Genomic DNA, 16,178 nt, shown 5'->3' with positions numbered 1-16,178 from the left:
CCATTTATCAGCAGCTCAAGGACACCATGACCAAGGCCTCTGTGCTGCTCAGCATTATTTAGAAGCCCAGCAAAGCAGGACATGTTGTATCCAAAGGATATTGCCATGTACCATCCATCCAAACCACTGGATATCTCCTGCAAGTAAGCTTTTTTAAGGTTTTATTTTAGAAAAGCTTGTGTGGGCTTAAGCAGCAGTTGCAATTAAACAGGGCAGCATCAGCTAATGGCATGAGTCATGGGGAGGAAACTGAGCAGCAGTTGGGGAAAACTCTTCAGTAACAAAGAGTCTTTATATTCATAAATTCATACAGGCTGACACAAGGCTTACACAGAGGTTGTTTAAGAAGTAGAAAATTCAATTCTGGTCTTGACATTTTCCCAATTCTTAAAGACTTACCTTTCCATCAGACAATTCCTTTCCCTCATCAGTCCCTCCCCTAAGCTCAGTACTTCAGGAGACAGAGCAGGAGGGAAGGCAATCTCTGATGGCCAGGCTGCTCTGATGGCTCTTCTCCCCAGTGCACTGCACCTGTGTTTAAGGTAAGTTAAAATAAAGTCCAGGTGTCCCATGTGTGAACCTGCAGGTCTTTGCTAAGCACTGACTCCAGCTGTGCCAGTAAATCCCATTTCTGCCCCAGCCCCTTGGTCAGGGTGAACTGGCAGGAGCAGTGCTGTGGTGCCACCAACAAAGGCCATGCCCGATGGGTGTGCTGGTGGTACTGAACCCAAATCCTGGCTCCCAGACTGCGTGATCATGGTCTAAAATCAGCTGATCTGACTGAGAAATCATGCCTCTGAACTGAATGGGACTTGCACAGTTTTTTTACACCGTGCCAGGGGGACAAGCGTCAGGCCCAGTCCCATATTGTACAAACTGAGACTGGTTTTAATTCCAGGGGTCCCCAGGCGATGTGCGTTCCCTGGGGCTCCTTGGGTGGGTCTGCTTGGTGCTGAGCAGCCTTTGGGAGCTGATCTCCAGGCACTGGAAGGCTTTCTGGAGACACGTTTAATGTGATTTTAGGAGAGTTCTGCGTTGCTTGCAGTGGTACCACTGTAGGATGCAGAGGAGATAGAGACTAAGAACAAGCTGAAAGCTCCTCTTGCTGACCCTGTGGTGTGATAAACAAGAAAGGAAACAAAATGTCAGGCAGAGGAAGTGATAACCTCGAATTATCCTTTGGGGCAATGTTCTAATCTAGGCTGAACTAATTAGTCATCCAGAACAATTAAAATACTGCTTTACAATATTTAAGTAACTTAACCTCTGCAATGACTGTCGTATGTGGGGATGGCATTACTCACTAAGGAAGGGAAAAGTAGATACACAAAATGATCTCATTCTGCTGAAGTCTTTAGAACATGAACACGTACACTGGGAGTGATTGTGATCAAACAAACTTCAACTGGGACTCGACAAAGAGCTTGTTTCTAGCTCCCAGGCAAATGGGCAGACACTAACGGGGCTGTGTCCCTTTGCCGTGCAGGCATCAGCCTCCATTTCAGAAAATATACTGTTCCATTAAGTGCAATTAGAATATCTGAGCTCTTAGGGGCCCTGATAATAGACTGTTCCTTTTATCAGATCAAGTACCAGGGATTAAACTCCTGGTGTTTTGCATCCAAATGAGATTTCTACTGGAACAGAAATATTTGCTTTTAGAATTGATTGTGTGAAACATCGTGCTACAATTTGAATGATCCCTTGATGACTGGACTTTCTGGGATAGAAGTTCCGATGTGAGTGTTTTTTACAGAATCCCTAATAGTCAGATCATTTGCTGACACTGCTCTTGTTCAACAGATCCTGTCGCCGTCAGGGAGGAACTGGGAAGCAGAGAACACAAAGGAAAACCCGTGGTTTGCTCTAATGAAAAGGTTTCTTCGCGTTTTGCTGTATATCCACGGGTGCGGGGTGAGTCCGTGACGCAGCTCACGGCGGAACAGGAGCTCACAGCCGGCAGGCAGCCCGGACCCGAGGTATTTCAGCGGCCTCTAATGCCCTCTGATGGACGAACGGCGGGGAGCTCCCTCCGGGCCGTCCCGGCTGTCCCGGGGCGGCAGCTCTGCTCGGGACCTGCCCGGGTTCTGCTCGGGACCTGCCCGGGTTCTGCTCGGGACCTGCCCCGGGTTCTGCTCGGGACCTGCCCGGGTTCTGCTCGGAACCTGCCCCGGGCTCTGCTCGGGACCTGCCCCGGTTCTGCTCGGAACCTGCCCCGGGCTCTGCTCGGGACCTGCCCCGGTTCTGCTCGGGACCTGCCCGGGTTCTGCTCGGAACCTGCCCCGGGCTCTGCTCGGGACCTGCCCCGGTTCTGCTCGGGACCTGCCCCGGTTCTGCTCGGGACCTGCCCCGGGCTCTGCTCGGGACCTGCCCGCTCCGCCTTAAATTTGCGGGGTTCGAGGGCTTTGGAGCTAGGAAGATTAAATCACCTCTGACTAAAACCTGGCAGATCCTTTCCATCCTCCCTTCCTTCCTCCTTTACTCAGGTTGGTTTGTTTGGCTTCTCTCAAGAACAGGAAATATTTTTGGATGGCAGATTTGGCCCGGTTCCCCCCCAGTGATACCCCGTCCATCAGGAATGGTATCAAACCTGTGCCTTACAGAGGGATGCTTCCAGAGCAGAGCTTTCTGGACCAAAGCAGATAAATAGAAATTGAAAAGTATCACTCTGCATGTTTGAGCCACTGCTGCAGTGTTTGGAAAATGCCAGTAAAAATGAGAAACTGGGATGGGAAGGAATGGAGAGAAAAAAATCAAAGGATGAAACAGCCTTCAGGAAGTCAGAAGGAAAAAAGGTTAATAAATAATTTGAGTAAAAACACAAAATAAGGAAAGCAGAAGATGTGAGAAAGGAAAAATTCTATATTCTCTGGCAAGAAGCCAAGTGTCACCTCCAAGAGCCAGTTCAGGTATATGCCAGAGAGGCTCAGATCTCCTGGGTACAGTGTGGGTGATGTTCATGAAATTAACTGAATCTGAAAGGGTAAATGCAGCAGAAAGGAAGGAAATGCTGCAGAGCTTCTGCCTTTGAAGGGGACTTTATTGGAGGTGGGGCTGTTAACTGATGGTATCTGTGACACAGGATCAGCACCTTCACTCCCAGCAAGGACAAAGGGTGAGCTGAGAGCTCCCTGAGGTTTTCCTGCAGGCCTGGCCAGGTCATTTCCCATGCATGCCTCGATCTTCTCCTCTGCCTCCTCACCCTCTAGCTCAGGCAAAAAGCAGAAGTGCCAGAATACCTCCAAGGAAGTGATTCAAGGGGCGTTTTTGGCTGGATTGAAAGCATCCGTGGCTGGAAATTTCACAAGGGGGACTCTTCCCACGTGGATAAATTTCCAACTCACACTTTATGGCTTGGCTGCGCAGGCTCTAAACCTCTGCTGAGGGGGAATGGAGACATGGCAGGGACTTCCCTGTGCCAAGAGACTCCTACCACTAGTGCCACTCTGACAGCCACTCTGGGAGAGTCTCAGTGAGGAAAAGCCATTGGCATTCACAGCAGAACCTGACAACACTCTGTGGATGCCTTAGGCTGCAATTCCTTATTTTAGTTCACATGGAAGCTTAAGGAAGTGCATAAAAAAGCTCTTGCTAAAGTGTCCTTAAAAATCCACAAGCGGGAGTTTGTGAAGAGCTGCAGAAGAAATGGTGCCATCCCTCAGAGTTCTCAGGAGCTGGGGAACTTGGAAAGGCTCATTCTCCAACAATTCCCAGCTGGCAGTCACAGACTGTCCTGTCTCTGCCTGGGGAGGGCACAATCAGGGGGGCTCTGGCACAAAAATCAATAGAACAGCTGTTGTGGGGCTTTGGGGACAGCAGAATGGGTCTCCAGTACTGGCTGGAATTTTTCATGGAGTTTGGGGGAACACTATGAGAATTTCCAACATTGCCGTTCTCCCCCTGTGTCTAAAATCTGGGAATACTGCAGCAAATCTTGTTTGCTTTTAGATTTACAATGGGAAAAGCACTGCCAGAAGCAGGAAGAAACAGTGTTTGTTTTGTTTGGTACGTTTTGAAGGGAAGAAATAGCCTGTCCTTTTCTACCTCAGTCAGGAGTTCCCAGGATGCTTCTCTCTTATCTAATCATATCACCCTGATTTCTTTCTGGCATTTAGGGACATGTTTTTCATAACCATATCAGTCAGCTGAAGCCCTTTCCTGCCCCTACACGAATTATTATTGTTTAGATTTTGGCAGAACGCAGAGATCCCTGTGAAGATTTGGCTGGATTGCCTTCAGTGGAGATAATTCCAGCCTGGCTGCTGTGGGACACTGAGGGCTCAAATCAGAAGCAGCTGGAAAAGGAGACGTGCCCAGGGGCCCAGTGGGGTCGGCTCTGCCCCAGCAGGGAGACCCAGCCCTCAGTTTAATGTGAATTAATAAACCTTGCTGGGGAAGGGCTCTGCTCCACTGAACCCTTGGGGTTTTGTGTTCATCTCTGCACCTTCGGTGTCGGTGTTTTGTGTTCTCTGCCTTTGCACTACTCCCTGGGACAAAGCCTTATTCTTCAACCAATTAATTGGGTTTTTTCCTTAAATTAAATATTTGCAATTGATTTTTGTCTTTTTATAAAACATCTGCTCTTCAAAAATTTGCTGTCACCCAGATTCCTGGATTTGATGCTGGAATGCAATGGAACTGCTTGTCCTGTAAATCCAAATTACAGGATTTTTATTGCTCATTATTTACAGGGAAAGTTAACTCAGGATAAATTTGATATTGCTGTTGCTGGTAATAATTCCTGTGTGCTGTGATAACAGCAAGAGTCTCTGAGTCACATCAAGGCCCTGACTGAGTGGGGGGGACAGAAATTTCGTTTGATTCTCCAGTTCTTCTGCCAATTTTAAATCCACTGTTCCAGAGCCCTCACCTCAAGCTGCGTCTTTATTCATATCATCAGAATTTCAACGTGACTCTGGTATGAAAGAACATTATTTTGTGCTTCTGTCTACACAGAAGGAAAACAAATTAACATTCCCAAGAAGGAAAGTGGAAGTGGATGTTTATTTGTGTGCATCCTCCTTTTCTGAGTCACCGAGTAAAGAGCTGGCAGGGGCTGGTGGGACCAGGCTCGGATCTGCAGTTAGTGCCAGAGTGAAGACTCGGAACGTGACAGAATAAGTGAATTTATGGAAATACCCGGGTTTATGTTGGAAGGTAAGATACAGCTGTGCATCCCAGAGCCAGCGAACCTGCGGGGGATGTGTCACGCACAGCGCTCGGAGATGGCCCCGCAGGGGGAACACGGCCCCAGCCGAGGTGCGGTCTGAGGGGAGCGGCCTCGCTCCGGCAGGGGCGCGCACCGGAGCGCCGCGGGGAGGGGCACGCTGTGTCCCCAGGGCGGTGTGTCGGTCCCGCAGGGCGGCGTGTGTCCCTCCCGCAGGGCGGCGTGCCCGTCCCCCAGGACGGTGTGTCCCTCCCGCAGGGCGGTGTGTCCGTTGTGCCCGTTCCCCCGGGCGGTGTGTCCGTCCCGCAGGGCGGTGTGTCCGTTGTGCCCGTTCCCCAGGGCGGTGTGTCTGTCCCGCAGGGCGGTGTGTCCGTTGTGCCCGTTCTCCAGGGCGGTGTGTCCGTTGTGCCCGTTCCCCAGGGCGGTGTGTCCGTCCCGCTCCCCAGGCCGCCGCCATGCCTCCTCCGGCCCCGCCCACGGCGGCCCCGCCCCGCCAGGCCCCGCCCCAACCGACCCCGCCCTCGTCGGGCCCCGCCCTGCTCCCGCCCAGCCCCTCCCCTGCGCAGGCGCCGCGCAGGAGCTGGCGAGCGCGGGCGGGGGCGCCGCGCAGGCGCAGTGCGGGGCTCGGTGTGCCCCTGGCGCGGCGGGCGCGGCGGCGGGGGCGGCGCGCGCTCCCGCTTCCGGTGAGGTGTCATGGCGGGCCCCGCGCGCTGAGGGCCCGCGACACCGGCACCGCCCGCGCGCACCCGCCACTCCCCGGGCGGGCGGCGGCGGCGGGACATGGCGGCGCACAAGCCCGTGGAGTGGGTGCAGGCCGTGGTGAACCGCTTCGACGAGCAGGTAGCGGGGGCGGCGGCGCGTCCCCCTCCCCGGGCCGCGGGGAGGGCCGGGGGCGCGCGGCGGGGGAGCGGTCCCGCTCCCCGGGATGGGGCGGCCGTGGCAGCGCCGCTCCTGCCGCCCCCCGCCCGTGCCGGGGCCGAGGCCCGGGGCCCCGGCGCCCTTTGTGCCGGGCGGGCCCGAGGCGGGGCCGCGCTGCCCTCGCAGCCCCTCGCAGCCCGGCGCTCCCGCCGCTCGGGGTCCCGCCGCCGTCGGGCCAGCCGCTCCAGGTGCGGCGCATCCGTCCTTGTGCCGGCAGCGGCCCTGAGGAGGGGCCTGGCTCCCCTCGCCGCTGCTCCCCCGCCTCTCCCGGAGTGTCCCTGCTCTCCGTGGACAGTGCTGTGAAATTCGCGTCCTTGCTTTGCATCATCTGCCTCTCCCGAGGGGAGCCGGCCTCAGAGCGGGGTTAGGAGCGCTGGAGGCGCTGCCCGTGCCCCCGGTGCCGTAGGATGTCGGTGTGCAGCCCCAGCCCCTGAGGCGTCACGAGGGGGTTCCGGCCCCTGGTTTCCATTGCAGGGATGGATATTTACATCTCCTTGCAAAGTCAGCGCTAGTAGTTCCGAGAAGGATTTTCTGAATGGAAGGAAGAGGGATTTGTTGGCCTTAGGCTTTACATTTCTCTGATCCACCAGCAGGAACTGCTTACCGGGATTAGGTGGGTGACTCCCCGTGGGGCTAAGCTCGGAGCTTACACTCCTTCCCTGCTCCCAAGGTGCTTTCCTGACTCCGGTAGCTCCCCTGAGGCTCAGTGATCAGTTCCTGTGGTGTTTGTCTCATTTTGCCACACTGCGAGTGCAGCCCTTGTGTCACAGGAGTCCCAGCTCTGTGAGACCCTGCTTGCTGTAAATCCATCAAAAACGTGGAGCTGTTCCTCCAGGCTGAGCCTTGTTCTGTGCTGCATCTGTCCAGTGCTGCGGGGCTTCAGCACCCTGCAGAAAGATGTGGCCTGGTGCAAGAAAAACAAGCTGTTTCTTTTCACATTTATATGAAGTTTATTTTGAAGAGGAAAATATCAAACTTTATCTTTTGACATTACAATGAGGCAAATTTTTGCAATATATTATAGACACATTTGCATAGTTACCTTATTCTCCTCCTTGAGTCATAGATCATTTTTTCCATAAGCTTAGAAAACATAGGATTCATTATGTTCTTAATAATGCAAGAAAATATTTCCTGATGTACTGGTGTTTAAAGGAGCTGGGCTTTCTCCTCTTCTTTGTTGTGTTTATTGTGGAATTGGGCTTGCCAGCATCTATTAGGAGTTACAAACTTAGAACAGAATTATTTTTCTGTACTTTTTGTGGCATGGTTATGGATAATGTAGGGGAGGAGTCCTCTCTGGGTAGTAAGAAAGCTGAGATGCTGAAATAGTGGAGTTACAGTGATAATATGCATCAAGTGCATCGTTGTCAGTCACAGTTGTGCTGTCTTATCAAAATACACTGAATATATGCAGATTATTTCAGTGGTTCATGCAGCTGTGAGGGTTTGCATCCTGTGTGCGCCTGAATGCAGGACCTGTGGGTTCAGCACCAGGAGCAGCTTGGCATGCCAGAGTGGGTTTGAGTGAGGAGGGGGAGAGGGGCAGCTCAGCTCCGTTGTGTTTTGGTTTTCCTGCCCAGGAGAAGACAAACTTTTCCAGGGTTTCTTCCTTCCTTTGCGAAGAAGGAAAGTGTAACCATCTTTCCTCCCGATTTACAGATGTAGACAGGCTTTTCATTCATTTGCTGAGTGCTTGAATTCATTTTAGGAAAGATGAAGCAGCAAGCTGAGAGGATGCTAATCGGTATTGAAAACAAGGGAAATCAGGGCAAACCAGTCTGCTCTGGTCTCCCCTTGTTTATTGTTAAAAATGCTGCTTTAACCGAAATGTGCTTTTGTGTGTACAATTCTGTGGGCCTGCAGTGACTGGCAGGCAGAGTTTTGTGAATTAACCAGTGCCTGGCTCACAGAATAAATCCTGGAGCTCCTGCCAGTCCTGCCCTGTGCTCCACTGAGCCCTCACCTGCAGCAGGTGAGACCTGTGGGACCAGACCACGCTGACAGAGAGCGTGGGGACACCTCTCAGCAGGGCCTGCCCTTAGTACTAGTACTAGTTTCTAGTACTAGTTACTGCATTTTTCAAAACTTGGGGTGAACAGGATAAAATTAGACTGCGGGAGCACAAAGAGCCTGGAAATTCATGGAATTCCCTGTGATTTCAGACATAGTCAGAGCTTTGGAAAATAAAATTCTCTCTGTTTTTCCTATGGAAATACTCACTTCCAGTTTTATGTTTTGTGTTTTCCTAGTGCTTGAAGTGTGTTACAATGTGAAATCACAGGAGGGCTGGCACTGCACTGAGTAGTTGTGAGCACAGTTGGAGGAGTCTGACTGCCCAAACCATTTATATCTAGATTGGTTTAAAACTATCAGATGTAATAAAAACTATAAATCCTTTATAAACTTGTGGCCATGTAAGTGGTTATTGTGGTGGGATGCCCATCCCTGGAAGTGTTCAAGGAATGACTGGATGTGGCACTCAGTGCTCTGGGCTGTGACAAGGTGGGGATCAATCACAAGGTTGGACTCAGCCATCTCAGAGGTCTCTTCCACCATTAATCATCTGTGGTTCTGTGATTCTGATATGCTTTAAAGAAAGAAGACTTCTGTTATGTGGGTTTTGGTTTAGGCTTCCCATTTGCAGTTCATGAGGTGTGATGGCTGTCAGTTAAGTGCATAAAAACTGGAAGTCAGTAGTAATGTTCCATTTTCCCTTTAATTAAAAGGTATTGAATTAAAGCAAATATTCCCTCCTCCTGTTGATTTTTCTCCACAGTGTTTGAAATCTGTGCAGAATCAGAGACCTGAAAAGGCAGTGGTTGCAGGTACCAGCTGTGGTTTTCCTCCTGCCTTGTTAGGCCATCCCTGGTAGTAATGGGGTGTAGTGTGAGATGTTTGCTGTGCTGTGCTGTGCTGGCTGTGCCCCCAGGGCTGCCCTGTGCCGGGAGGTGAGGCTGGGCCGGGCTCAGCTGCTGTGTGTGGGGCAGAATGCCCCAAGGGCTGGGGCTGAGCCAGGCTGGAGCCCTGCCTGCGGCACAAGGCGTGCTGTTCCATCTTCCTAGAGCACTGCCTGCCGTGGCTCTGCTGTGCTGGCTCTCAGGGTGTGTGCAGGGCATCTGCACTGAGGCGCTGCTCTGCCCAGGCACAGCAGGGAGATGCCCAGTGCCACAGGTGTGCCCTGGCTGCATGGGGAGCTGCTCAAAGTGTCCAGGTGAGCCATGGCCCTTCCTCACCTGGCACAGTGTTTGTGTTGGCAGGATGGGGAAATACAGGATTGGTCACAGCACCGACTTCCAGTTCACTTTCTGACAATGCTTTATCTTTAGAGCATCATATATAAAATCTTCTGAAAGTTTTGAAACTTGGGAAGGCTGGGCTGTGAGGTTCTTTTCAGGGATAGTGCCTCATTAGCAGGTGTGTGTTGATGAAGGGGGGAAGGTGCCTGTTGATTTAGAGAGATTTGTGTCTGGTTCTGACAGTGCTGATGCTGAGGAGGGGTGCTGCTGTGGGGATTTTCTGTCACCAGTACGTGTGTGTATTATGTTCTGCTGAAAAGTTCCAAGAGATTGTTTGGAAGGGTGAACTGAGGCGGATTTTGGGTCTGTTAAGGATAGCAGTAGGGATTTTTTCCTAGATATTGTGTGTTTCTCCAGACTATGAAGTACCAACTAACTAGAGTTGATTTAACTTTGTGTTCATTAATTACAAGTGATAAAGCAAAACCCATGGCTCAGTGTAGTTTTTCTCAACAGCCTGAGTGCCCAACTTAGAGACACTCAGGCCTGTCAGCGATCATGGTTCCAAACCAATGTCCATCTTCATATAACAAAAGATTGGACCTTCTTGCATCAGACTAGAGAATCAAAAGTCAATGAAAGTTAAATTTCAGCTTTCTCCCACCCCCAATGTTTAGATTAATGGATATTTGTAGAGAAATAAAATAGATTCTCTCTAGTTGCTCACCACTGTCTCTGCATTCTGTGAGGGGAAATAAAATGTTCCAGCATGTCAGAGTGCACAAAGAAAAGAGCCAAGTAATAAAAACCCCCCAAATAACAGTGCTAATATTTCCTTTTTGTATAGTTTCCTTTTTTAAATGATAGTATAAAAAGTAGTTTTACTTCTAGGTGACCTTGTTGTAGTGGCTGTTGTGGCAGGAAGCTCCAGAAGCGTGTAATGTGATGTTTCTCTGGCATGGGAGCACACAGAACTAGATCTATGACACAGTTTCTTTGAGAAGCTCTTCTCAAGTGTTTTAGCACTCAGGGGTATTGAGCTTTGCTGCTGCTGTCAGCACAGAGACTTCAAAATTCAAATAAAAAGTACTAGCAATAGTGAAATTTTAAATTAAATGTATCTATCATCCTCCAATGACTTCCAGAAATGTATTGTAGAAATAACATCGGACAGTGAAAACAAAGCTTGAGTCATAAATGCTGTTTATTCTGCTTTTCCAGGGGTAAGGGAGCACACTGGAGCGCCTCACGCTGCTGTGAAGCCCTGCAGCCCAAGCTGCCAGGAGTCACAGATTCATTGACAGTCAGCCATTCTCTTAGGAAAGACCCAGCCATGTCCATAGGGATCCTAGTCCATGGTACAGAAGAATTGACCTTGAACCCACACCAAAGCTCAGCACATACAGAGAGGGAGTCACCCATGGCATCAGAGCAGGACGGTGTGTCAGTGCCCGTTTCCCTCCCAGGGGACAGGCTGGCTCAGGCACACTGCATTCACAGCTGCTGGACAAAGGTGCTCCAGGCTGGGGCTCTTCAGTGCCATTCATCTTGCACTTTCATTCTGGGCATTTGGACCTTCCCCAGCAGAAGGTGGGGCCGGGTGGCTGCAGGGGGGCAGTGGGGAGGGTGCCCTCCCAGAGCCCCCAGCCTGGCAGGGGCCTCCTAAGGCACTTTGCTGCTGTAAAGCTGGTTGTAATTCCTTGGAATCCTTCTTTTACCCTCTCTTAAATTCTCTCTCTCTCCGATAATCTTTTCTAATGCACAAATATTACACATGGCCTTTCCATTGAGCTATTGCTCTCTTTCAGAATACACCTTTGTTCACAATTCTGGTCAAAATTGGTTAAAACTTTTAGTGGCAATTCAAGCTCCTATGGATAGGGAATTCCAAAGTCGCACTTTCAAATACAAATGGCATAAATGTTCCTGTATTAGTTTGCTTTAAAAAATATAAATCCTGAGTAAAGGGATTGTTTCAGAAGAGTGGCGGCTGGGAGCAGGCAGGGGGAGTGGGTGTGTGCCTGGGAAGTGACTTGTTTGTGACCCCTGAAGAATTTGGGTGCAGAGGAAACAAAGTACCCAGTGTTCACACAGCAGCAGGAACATCTCAGGCCGTGCAGTGGCTCTGAATCTTCTCTTTCTGGGCAGAGATGGATTTCAGGTCTAGTTCTTACCACTGGCTGATGGGCAGGGACAGGTAATGTGTGGCTCACGGGTGCTCCAAGCGTGTTTGAGGCTGAGATTCAGCACTGGGGGTGTTTGTGGGGGACCCCAAAGGTACCATGTCCATGGGGGCTGCAGGGCCAGCACTGGCTCCTCCTTGGCCAGTCCTGCCCTGTGACAGAGCAGGGGACACACATGGAGCAGCTGCTGCCTTCCAGCTCACCTGCTCTGGAACCTTCTGGGGTTTCCCTCCCCTCAGGTCCCAAGATGCATTTTCTTCTTGGAAGCTTTTTGGTCTTTATTAAGCCCATTTTTAAAATAAAGGCTCTTTTCTTATAATTCTGTCTTATATTTTTTCTGCTCCTTTTGATTGCTTTGACATCCAGGTTGTAGAAAATTTATCACAAAATAGAGGTTTAGTTTCAGTTCAGAAAAAGGAACAGGTGAGCTTAAGTGTTTTGTTTTATAGATAACTAATGGAAAGATGAATGTAGAGAAGATGAAATAATGTGTTTGCTGTTATCTCTTGTTGAATGTTTTTCAAGGTGGTTTCTGGTGTGTCTCAAGTTTTTAACCCATCTTTAAAGCTGTGAATTTCAGTGTGAAAAAGCTTATAACAGTTCTCTCTTGTAGCTTCCAATAAAGGCTTGCCAGCAGAATACCCACACCAAAGTCAGCACGGAGCACAACAAGGAATGTCTCATCAACATTTCCAAGTACAAGTTTTCCCTGGTCATCAGCGGTCTCACCAATATATTAAAAAATGTTAATAACATGGTAAGTTTTCTAACTTGAGCTATTTGAATTTTCCAGGCTGCTTAGGTGTTTCACTGCGTGTCTGTGTATATATAAAATAGATGTGTTTTTTAACAACCAGAAGAGTTTCAGTCAGAACCTTTGCCATGAGAAAAGTTTAGTTCATTGAGTTCTGAATCAATGTAATTTGGGATCATTTGGAATCTCCCCAGACAGGTAACAGAACTGGCCAGGCTCTGGCAGTGCTTTCTTTATGATTTTAGAGACATTATTTAGAGTGAGCCCTTGGCTGTCAGTTGTACAGGGATGTGCATCTGCTGGAACTGCAGAGGACTGATAAAATGAGAAAATAGGTTGCCCTGCTGCTAGGGATTTTAGGCTGCTTAAAGCTAGCTGTAATCCCTTTGGAGAGAGAATTTATTTTAATTAAACTCTACAGGCATGAGGGAGCATGTTGATGTGCAAGGTGATTGGCTAATAAATGAGAAAACAGTACAGTTTAAAGACATTTCTCTATGTGATACACAGATTTTGAGAGGAAAGACCTAGCTGAAAGTGTCAATTAAAAGGTTTGCCCTGAGGAGCAAGTCTGAATGTTTGTCACATGTGGTGGTGTGAGCTTCTGTGGCAATCAGCAATAACTGGGGAGGGTTTCTGTGGCTGGAACAGACCAGGCCAAGAGACACTCAGTCATAGCACTCAGAAAGAGTGTCAGCTGAAACCTGGGCTGAGGTGAGCCACCCCTGCCCTGGGGTAAGGTAAACTTCTCTGGGTGGCTCTGACAGGTGCTCTGTCTGTGGTTTTGGTTGAGTCTTTCCTGCTGTATTTTGCTCTTTCAATGTTGCTGGAGGCAGTGCCTGTTCTAGGCACAGGGCTGGGTGGAGGCTGGAGCACCCCAGGGAACCCTGCCTGTGTCTGCAGTGGGGCATCCTGTACAGAGCTGCAAAGGAGTCAGCACTGATTGATACCAAAATAGGTTCTGAAAGGTGAACCCACACTTCTGAGCAGCCAGTGGGCCTAGGGGAGGGGAGGGGCTGCAGGGCACCTCCACTCTTACTTTGCTGGGGCTGTTGGTTCCTTATTGCTTTTGGCATTGCAGACTGGACAAAGATATTTCTTTAGTGATAAGGTTTTACTTCCTATTTTAATTTGACTTTTGCTGGCTTTATGTCTAAACTCCAAACCAGAGCAGTAATGGAGCCATGATTTACTGTGCCACTTTGCTGCTTCCCTTTCATTACATCACAAGTCAAAGATCTGTGTCTCAGATGAATCCATTCTTCTTCTAGAGAATATTTGGAGAAACTGCTGAAAAGAATTTATATCTATCTCAGCTGATTATCTTGGATACACTGGAAAAATGTCTGGCAGGGGTGAGTAGGCTTGCTTAAGTAATTCTAACTTGGAATCCAGTGGGTTGGAGAATACAGGTCAAATGCTTGTGTATCTGTTGTTACTGGTACTAAAAACTCATCAGATTTAGAGCAAAATAGGATTAATGCAATTTAAAAACACTAAAACTTCCTATAAATGCAAGTAGTTGATGTAACTGATGCATTAATGATTTGGAGGGTGCTTTACATTGCCTAAAATTAGTGGTCCTTTTTCCTGTTAAAAGTAACAGAGGATTCAGTACAAGCTTTTCATTTTGTGCTACTTAGTTCTCTGTATACAGGGCTGAGTTTTTTTAAAATGTCTTAAAACTTTCATTTGTTGAAGTAATTTTCCATGTGCTTTTATACAGAGCAGAAACTTTGCTGCCACTACTCTAGAGATGATTTCTGCAGGTGTTTCCTAGATTACATTAGTTAACCATGTCCAAATCTCCACTGGGAGTGCAGGCCTGAGCTTTCCAGTCAGAGCTGCTGCGAGGCAGTTTGCTGGTCCCTTTGGGAGGAGAGTGCTGCTGCTTGTACAGCTTACTGTGCCGAGCTGCAATTGCAAAGCCAAACTTCACTGAGAGTGAGATTTGCAGTGGTTTATTCTTTTAACAAGAACAGATTTTATTTTTAAGCTGTATTCGATTTCCAGCTTTTACAGCTGAGGAAAGCACCCCTTTTTAGCACTTTTTGTCTTTGATGTGTTGAGTCAAAAGAACAGTTTGAGTCAAAGAACCAGAATTTTATCTTCAGAATTTGGTTATTTTTAAATATTTCTACTATGCATAATATTTGAAACAGTGGTTTTCCATATAGATCATCATATTTAAATAGCCTAAAATTGTGCTGAATCTTTCTTGCTCTGTCACTTGAAATGAGAGCAGTTTGAGGCAGAATATGTTAAATCAGAGTGAGCCAAAGCTCTGTACAAAGCATGTTGTGTTCTGTGGTATCTTCAGATGGATTTCTTGCTCAATGTTTCATCAAGTTCTCATGGCAACAGGACGCAGGTCAACTAAATGGGAGTCTCTGAAACTTCCCAATTCCCTATGGAAAACTCATTGGTAGAATTTTAGAAAGCTTTAGTGCTGACCCTTCTGTTAAAACTTGCTCTTAGTAGAGCAAAGTTTCACTTTGAATTCTTCTGTAAATAGTTTCCTTATGTCTCACACTGTGCAAACTGGCAAAAATTAGATTTTTCTTTTGCAGGGAAATTAAGCTGTTTTTGACTCATATAGAGCAATTCCCAGAAGGAACGAGGGAGAAGCACCTCTTTTTTGTTCATTTTTAATATAAAATACTCACTGTCAGAATATGGCCAGCAAGCCCCTACCCCAAGGGAAGTGAGGGTGGGCTTTGCTCTTTAGCCCTCAGGGGGAGCCGAGGCAGGCAGTGCTGTTCTGATCCTCACCCAGAGCAGCAGGGCACGTTCATCAGGGCAAAGCATGTATTGCTGCAGAACCTGGTTTGATGTTTGCCTGGGGCCCAGTGGGATCCATCAGCCTGGGGCCCAGTGGGATCCATCAGCCTGGGGCCCAGTGGGATCCATCAGCCTGGGGCCCAGTGGCATCCATCAGCCTGGTGTTCAATGGGATCCATCAGCCTGGGGCTCAGTGGGATCCATCAGCCTGGGGCTCAGTGGGATCCATCAGCCTGGTGTTCAATGGGATCCATCAGCCTGGGGCTCAGTGGGATCCATCAGCCTGGGGCTCAGTGGGATCCATCAGCCTGGTGCTGCTCAGTGGCATCCATCAGCCTGGTGTTCAATGGGATCCATCAGCCTGGTGTTCAATGGGATCCATCAGCCTGGGGCCCAGTGGCATCCATCAGCCTGGTGCTGCTCAGTGGGATCCGTCAGCCTGGGGCCCAGTGGGATCCATCAGCCTGGGGCCCAGTGGGATCCATCAGCCTGGTGCTCAGTGGGATCCATCAGCCTGGGGCCCAGTGGCATCCATCAGCCTGGGGCTGCTCAGTGGCATCCATCAGCCTGGTGTCCTAGGCTGGAGCTGTGGGGTGGTTTGGCCGTGCTGGGGCAGGAGCCTCTCTGTGCAGGTCGGGAGGTGGATCCAGGCTTTGCCTCCCGAGCAGAGCTCAGGGGACGCTGTCTGCCCGCAGCAACCGAAGGACACCATGCGCCTGGACGAGACCATGCTGGTGAAGCAGCTGCTGCCCGAGATCTGCCACTTCATCCACACCTACCGCGAGGGCAACCAGCACGCGGCCGAGCTGCGCAGCTCCGCCTCGGGCGTGCTCTTCTCGCTCAGCTGCAACAACTTCAACGCCGTCTTCAGCCGCATCTCCACCAGGTACGGACTGCTGGCATCTGCACTGCTGTGTGCAGGCAGCCCCCTGGGGAGGGACAGCGTCTGCACTGTGCCTGCAGCCTCTGTCTGCCACCAGCTTTCAGAGGATCCGATGCTTTAAATACTCTTTAATGGGGTAGTTCTTAAGTGGAATGCCCTCAACCTTTCACTGGGCAGAGTAAAAGGTTTACTTGGGTTTCAGGTTATGAAATGAACCCATTTCAACCCCATCCTGGGTTACTGCCGGCTGCAT

At 49.5% G+C, this 16,178-nt stretch overlaps 1 protein-coding gene across 2 annotated transcripts in view; it reads left to right on the top strand.

The window, feature by feature from the left end:
- The first annotated feature begins 5,795 nt into the window (after nucleotides 1-5,795).
- Nucleotides 5,796-16,178, top strand: part of NF1 (neurofibromin 1) — a 72,818-nt gene continuing 62,435 nt past the window's right edge. For both annotated transcript variants that reach the window (XM_058817975.1, XM_058817974.1), the window contains exons 1-4: nucleotides 5,796-6,007; nucleotides 12,121-12,264; nucleotides 13,533-13,616; nucleotides 15,738-15,928. In XM_058817975.1, the coding sequence (XP_058673958.1) occupies nucleotides 5,948-6,007; nucleotides 12,121-12,264; nucleotides 13,533-13,616; nucleotides 15,738-15,928 (479 nt within the window). In that variant the 5' untranslated portion in view covers nucleotides 5,796-5,947. The remainder of the gene's footprint in view (nucleotides 6,008-12,120; nucleotides 12,265-13,532; nucleotides 13,617-15,737; nucleotides 15,929-16,178) is intronic.

The sequence above is a fragment of the Ammospiza caudacuta genome, chromosome 20 (genome assembly GCF_027887145.1).
Source record: "Ammospiza caudacuta isolate bAmmCau1 chromosome 20, bAmmCau1.pri, whole genome shotgun sequence".
In the NCBI taxonomy this organism is placed as follows: domain Eukaryota; kingdom Metazoa; phylum Chordata; class Aves; order Passeriformes; family Passerellidae; genus Ammospiza; species Ammospiza caudacuta.
The sequence above is the reverse complement of the archived record's forward strand: the minus strand, read 5'-3'. Positions and strand labels throughout refer to the sequence as shown.